The sequence below is a fragment of the Cryptotermes secundus genome, unplaced genomic scaffold (genome assembly GCF_002891405.2).
Source record: "Cryptotermes secundus unplaced genomic scaffold, Csec_1.0 scaffold1232, whole genome shotgun sequence".
Classification (NCBI taxonomy): domain Eukaryota; kingdom Metazoa; phylum Arthropoda; class Insecta; order Blattodea; family Kalotermitidae; genus Cryptotermes; species Cryptotermes secundus.
In genome coordinates, this window is record NW_019719383.1 from 289,731 (window position 1) to 295,419 (window position 5,689).

At 49.2% G+C, this 5,689-nt stretch overlaps 1 protein-coding gene across 1 annotated transcript; it reads left to right on the forward strand.

Annotated features, from left to right (window-relative positions):
* Window positions 1–2,003: 2,003 nt before the first annotated feature.
* LOC111866509 lies at window positions 2,004–4,343 on the forward strand. The gene has a single exon (XM_023855518.1). The coding sequence runs from the start codon at window positions 2,004–2,006 to the stop codon at window positions 4,341–4,343; it is 2,340 nt and encodes a 779-aa protein (XP_023711286.1).
* Window positions 4,344–5,689: the final 1,346 nt, after the last annotated feature.

Consider the following 5,689-nt stretch of genomic DNA (forward strand, 5'->3'; position numbering starts at 1 on the left):
CACTTCAAGCGACTATCACGAGGAGGGAGAATTAGTGTACGATTTTCATAATGGCCGACGTAGAACAACTACATAACCTTAAGAGGAAACGTACAAGGGAGCGAAATAACATTACGCGTTTCGCCAATTCACTTAACTCGTTCACAGGAGAGACTTCCCTTGAAGATTATGAACATTACAAGGGACGCGTCGAGGAAGCGTTAGAACGTATGTTGCGACTGGACGACTCCATCCACGACCTCATTGCGGATGATGAATACGACACAGACGTGGCGATTTGTGAAGAATATATCGACACCGCCAAGCGCGCGATCCAGAAGGCAGTGCGAGGGATCGACAAGAGGCTTTCTGCGGCAACGGCCGACTTAACAATCAGTGAGACCTCCGCTGCGGCTGTTCCCACCCCATCGTTTGTTCATTCGGTTAAATTACCTCCCATCAAGTTAGAGCCGTTCTCAGGAGATGTGGAAAGCTGGTCACGCTTCTGGGAACAATTCAAATCATCCATTGATAAGGACCCATCCCTCTCAGCTATTAACAAACACGTATTTCTTCGAGGCTATCTTGAGGGAGAGCCGAAGCTGCTGGTAGAGGGCATCTCTGTTTCAGCATCAACATATGAGGGCACCAAGAAGATCCTTCGCGAACGGTATGGGGACCGGAACCGCATAATACAGGCCCACCTAGACTACCTACAAGACGTCACGCCGATTACGACCGCGTCCCCCGAAGCTCTCAATACTACGTTCATAGAGTGTAACAGACGTATCCAGGCCCTCCAGGCGATAGGGGAAGACGTTAACGCCTACGGTGGAGTACTGGCGCCAAAAATACTTCGCGCATTCCCTGACTATGTATGCAGGAGATGGATCGTTCACGGGAAGAGGGAACAGCTCTCTGATGGTGATATCATAAAATTAATGGAGTTTCTGAGCGTTGAAGTAGAGGGAGCCATAACTACCCAGAAAATTCGCGGCGAGAGTTCGAGCGTGTCTGACCCCACTCCAGCGGCGGCGACCTTCCATATCAGCTCGAACACCCAGAAGAATATTCGAAGAATTAAATAACCTACAGAGCCCTTCTGCGTCTTTTGCGAGAGCCGCCGCCACTGGGCCCAAGACTGCTATACTGTCACTGATACTCGCAGCCGCACAGAGAAGCCGAAGGCCGCAAACCGCTGCTTTGCCTCAATCGAGGCCACAATGCCCGCACTTGTAGCAAGAAAGGAAGAGCGTTGTGCACGAATTGCAAGAGGAGTACACAGATCCATATGCAACAGCACGGAACACAATACTGCCCGACCACCCATCTCAGTCGACAGTGTAGGAGTGGCCTCTTCTGATTTTACCTACCTGCAGAATGCACGTGTCTGGGTTAGGGGGCCTACAGGTATAAGCAAATTGACTAGATGCGTACTGGATGGCGGCAGCCAATCCAGCTTCATCACGAAATCAATAATAGAGGACCTGAAGTTAGAAACAATTGAAAGTCGACAGCTAGCAGTCAGCGCCTTCGAGATGCCATCTGTTCTTTCAAATCCACGTAGACTCGTCCGATTGGATCTAAAGGGTATCTGGACTAACTCTACAACATCCATCACTGCGTTTGAGAGTGCTAACGCCTTCTCAGCTCACCCGACTGTACCGCATGACGTCGACGTTTTGGGACNCCGATCTGGGATCACCGTCAACTCGGTAGTCGTAAACTACATTGAGTCGGACCACTACGTCCCTCATTCAGATGATGATTTTCGACGCCTATGGGATTTGGATGTCATCGGAATCTCGCCAGACCAAGACCGATCTTTAGGTGCAAAGGACACTGCCATCCTCCAGCGATTCCACAACTCCCACCGCATTGGAGACAGGCGAAGAGTAGTTTCTCTTATGTGAAAAGAGAATATAACCCTACCGACCAATCATCAGAATGCAGAAAAACGATTTCAGACACTGCAGAAGAGACTTGAAAGAGATGCAGGTCTGCAGGAAGTTTATTACTCGCAAATGCTAGATTATGTAAGAAAGGGTCATGTGGAAATCGCCGAGCCTATACAAAACTCTAAGGAGAGTTATTATCCGCCACACCATCTGGTGAAGAAGGAAAGGCGTGGGAATAGCAAGTGGAGGATCGTGTTTGATGGGTCCTCGCGTGAACAATACGTGCCCTCACTCAATGACGCTCTGGAGATGGGACCAAACCTTCTTCCAGAAACTTTATCCATTCTTCTGAGATTCAGACTATACCCGTCAGCGATTATTGGCGATGTCAGCCAGGCATTTTTACAGCTTATCCTAGATCATGATGACAGGGACTTAACGAGATTCCTTTGGTACCGAGTGGTTGGCGACGATGAACACGGTTACGAAACTACAAGCGACATAACAACTTACCGTTTCAAAAGGCTTCCTTTTGGCCTGACTTGCAGTCCTTTTCTGCTTGCCGCTACTCTGCGAGAGCTTGCTGATCGTTACAAGCAGACGTTTCCCCATGCTGCATCCCTTATGGTCAACAGCACATATGTCGACGACTTCGCCGCAGGGGCAGAAAACGAAGTTGAGGTAATCGCACTGTACTATGAGCTTACTTCCCTTATGAGACAAATTCCACTCCCTATGGCAAAATGGGCCTCAATTTCCACGCATTTGAAGACAGTTTGGACTGCTGAGGGACAGAGATTCGACGCAGAAACCCAAGTATTGGGCATCGATTGGAATACAGAAACCGATACATTCTCCATCGATCATGAGGTCATTACAAACAAGGTAGCAAAGGGACCCACCACAAAAAGGAACGTGCTGAAAGCCGCGGCCACACTTTATGATCCCCTTGGCCTAGCATCGCCTGTTTCCATCATTGGGAAAAGATTATTCCAGGATACATGGTGTCGAGGGATGGGCTGGGATGAACTCCTACCACAAGACTTTGGACTACAGTGGCACACGTGGGTAGCGACACTACCATCCTTATCAAGCATACATATTCCCCGTTGTGTGCACACTTCGGAAGATGGTGATTCTCACACCTATGTCTTTTGCGATGCCTCCGAACGGGCATATGGTGCGGCACTATACATCAGAACGGAGGGTAAGGACCGGGTCAGGGTCCAGCTGGTCTGCAGCAAAAACAGACTTGTGCCTGTAAAGAAGGTGACCTTACCACGACTGGAGCTCCTCGCAGCACTGATAAGTGCCAGGCTGCTACGCTGTTACTGTCGGGAGACGGGGTTCCACAGTCAAGCAGCAACTCTTTGGACTGACTCCATGGTGACCTTAGGCTGGATATGTGAAGACCCAAACCGCTGGAGAACCTTCGTATGCAACGGGGTTACAGAAATACAAACGTGCCCTACGCCTTCGCAATGGAGACACTGCCCTGGAGAAAGCAATCCAGCGGATCATCTTTCGAGGGGCATCACAGCAGATCGACTGAAGTCTTTGGATAAATGGCGGCATGGACCTTCATGGCTATCTCTCCCTCCGCGAGAATGGCCCAAGAACCTTCCCACTTCAAGCAGCCCGCTGCCAGACGAAAAACGCCCGTGGACCCAACCAGTTCTTCTTTTGGGAGTTCATTCTTCATTGATAGATGCTACCAGATTCAGTTCCTACTGGAAGTTGATACGCACGACCGCTTGGATCTTTCGTTTCAAACAGTCACTACTCCGTCGAGAGAGATTTCGAGGCGAACTGACTGCGGCGGAACTCGCGGCGGCTCGTGCCTACTGGATTCAGACTGTACAAGAGGAATGCTTCGCTGTCGAGCTTTATGCACTTCGGAACAACACACCACTACCGGAAGAATCCAAAATCGCTTGTTTCAACCCATTCTTAGACTCTGGACTCATTCGTCTCGGCGGACGGCTACACTTTGCACCGCTAACGAGAGAGCAGCGTCACCCACTCCTACTGGATGGGCAGCATCACTTCACGAAATTGCTAATACAGCAGACACACATTCGCCTACATCATCTCGGACTTCGCATGGTGTTGTCAGAGTTGAGAGATGAATTTTGGATCCTGAGAGCCCGACAGACGATAAAAAAGGCTCTACGCCACTGCCTGCCCTGTAAAATTGCGAAAAACACCCGAGGCCAAGAAAGTGAAGGACCACTGCCAGCCGATCGTCTCAAACCCACTAAGCCCTTCACCGTCACCGGTGTTGATTTCGCAGGTCCCCTCTATCTCAAGGTGGGGAGCCTGACACAGAAAGCTTACATCGTACTCTTCACCTGCGCAACAACCAGAGATCTGCATCTTGAGCTTGCCTCAGATATGAGTACCGACAAGTTTCTAATGGCCTTTAGACGGTTCTCCGGCAGAAGAGGAATCCCACACACCATATAGTCTGACAACGCGAGGACGTTCCACGCTGCTAGCAAGGAGTTAGCAGAGCTTAGTCAGGTTTTTGCCGACCAACGAAAAAGCCAGCACTTCGCCCACAACGGTATCTCGTGGAAATTCATCGCATCACGGGCGGCTTGGTGGGGAGGCTGGTGGGAACGAATGGTGGGAACAGTAAAACGTTGCCTAAGAAAGGTGTTGAGTAAAAGCCAAATCAATGAAGAAGCCCTTGGAACACTGTTAGTGGAAGTAGAAGCCGCCATAAACTCTAGACCAATCGTTCAAGACGACTCTGATGTGCTGACGCCAAGTCACTTTCTAAATGGTGAACGCTTGATGGCATTGCCCACCGGTCCGGAGCCCACCGCCCGAGACAACCTCAGAAAAGAAGCCAGACTTAGGGAGAAAATGCAGGAAGACTTCCTAAAGCGGTGGCAGAAGGACTATCTCCTTGAACTGCGAAGTTATCACCAGGTACGGCGCCCTAAAGAAAGATCTAAGGAATATCGTGTAGGAGATATCGTTTTACTTCAGGACGATCTACGACCACGGCACATGTGGCAAAAGGCTCGAATCCACGAAACGCGACCTGGCCGGGACGGAAAGGTGCGGACAGTTATCCTCCGGACCGCCAACGGTGCCAACGTCAGCAGACCTGTGCAGCTGGTCATCCCACTGGAGATCGACCAGGGTGGGGAGGATGTGGAGGACTGACGTCTCTTAACTACAACTGCACCACCATCGCATTGCTTCCTCTATGTAATACGTTCCTCGCCTAACTTTCAACCTCTATGTAGACAGAGAGAGAATAAATATGGCTACTGTGTGAATAGTACTGTTTTACTTCCTCCCACACACACAATCACCAAGTCCTTTTCTGAGAAGTCCTCAATATTATTCACACCTGAAGTTAAAACTGTTGCTAGGTCTGCACCAGGTTTCACTAGTCCTTGAACACTGTATTCCACATCTAGGTTATGTCGTAGTTTAGCCGCCATTTCCCTTACATGACTGTCACCAAGAAAAAAACTTGTTTCTTGGATTTTGAAGATTATCCATTTTCCTTCTAACCTTCCCACTTCTTTGTTGAAGAGGCACCTTTATAAATTCAGGCTCTTTGAGATTCGACGGCACTTCGAAGCGTTTTGCAGTTATGATAGATTGATTATCTCGTTTGATTTCCGTCCTTCTGGTTCTGGTTGTCCTTATGTGTTTTGCACTTTTCCATTTCTGAGTGTAATTATACTCTTAATCATGTCCTTTATCATGGACCATACACTGTATTTGGCTTTCATGCACGCAAAGGTCTGGGGAATCAATCTTACCTTGAAGAAAGCAGTCTTCTGGGA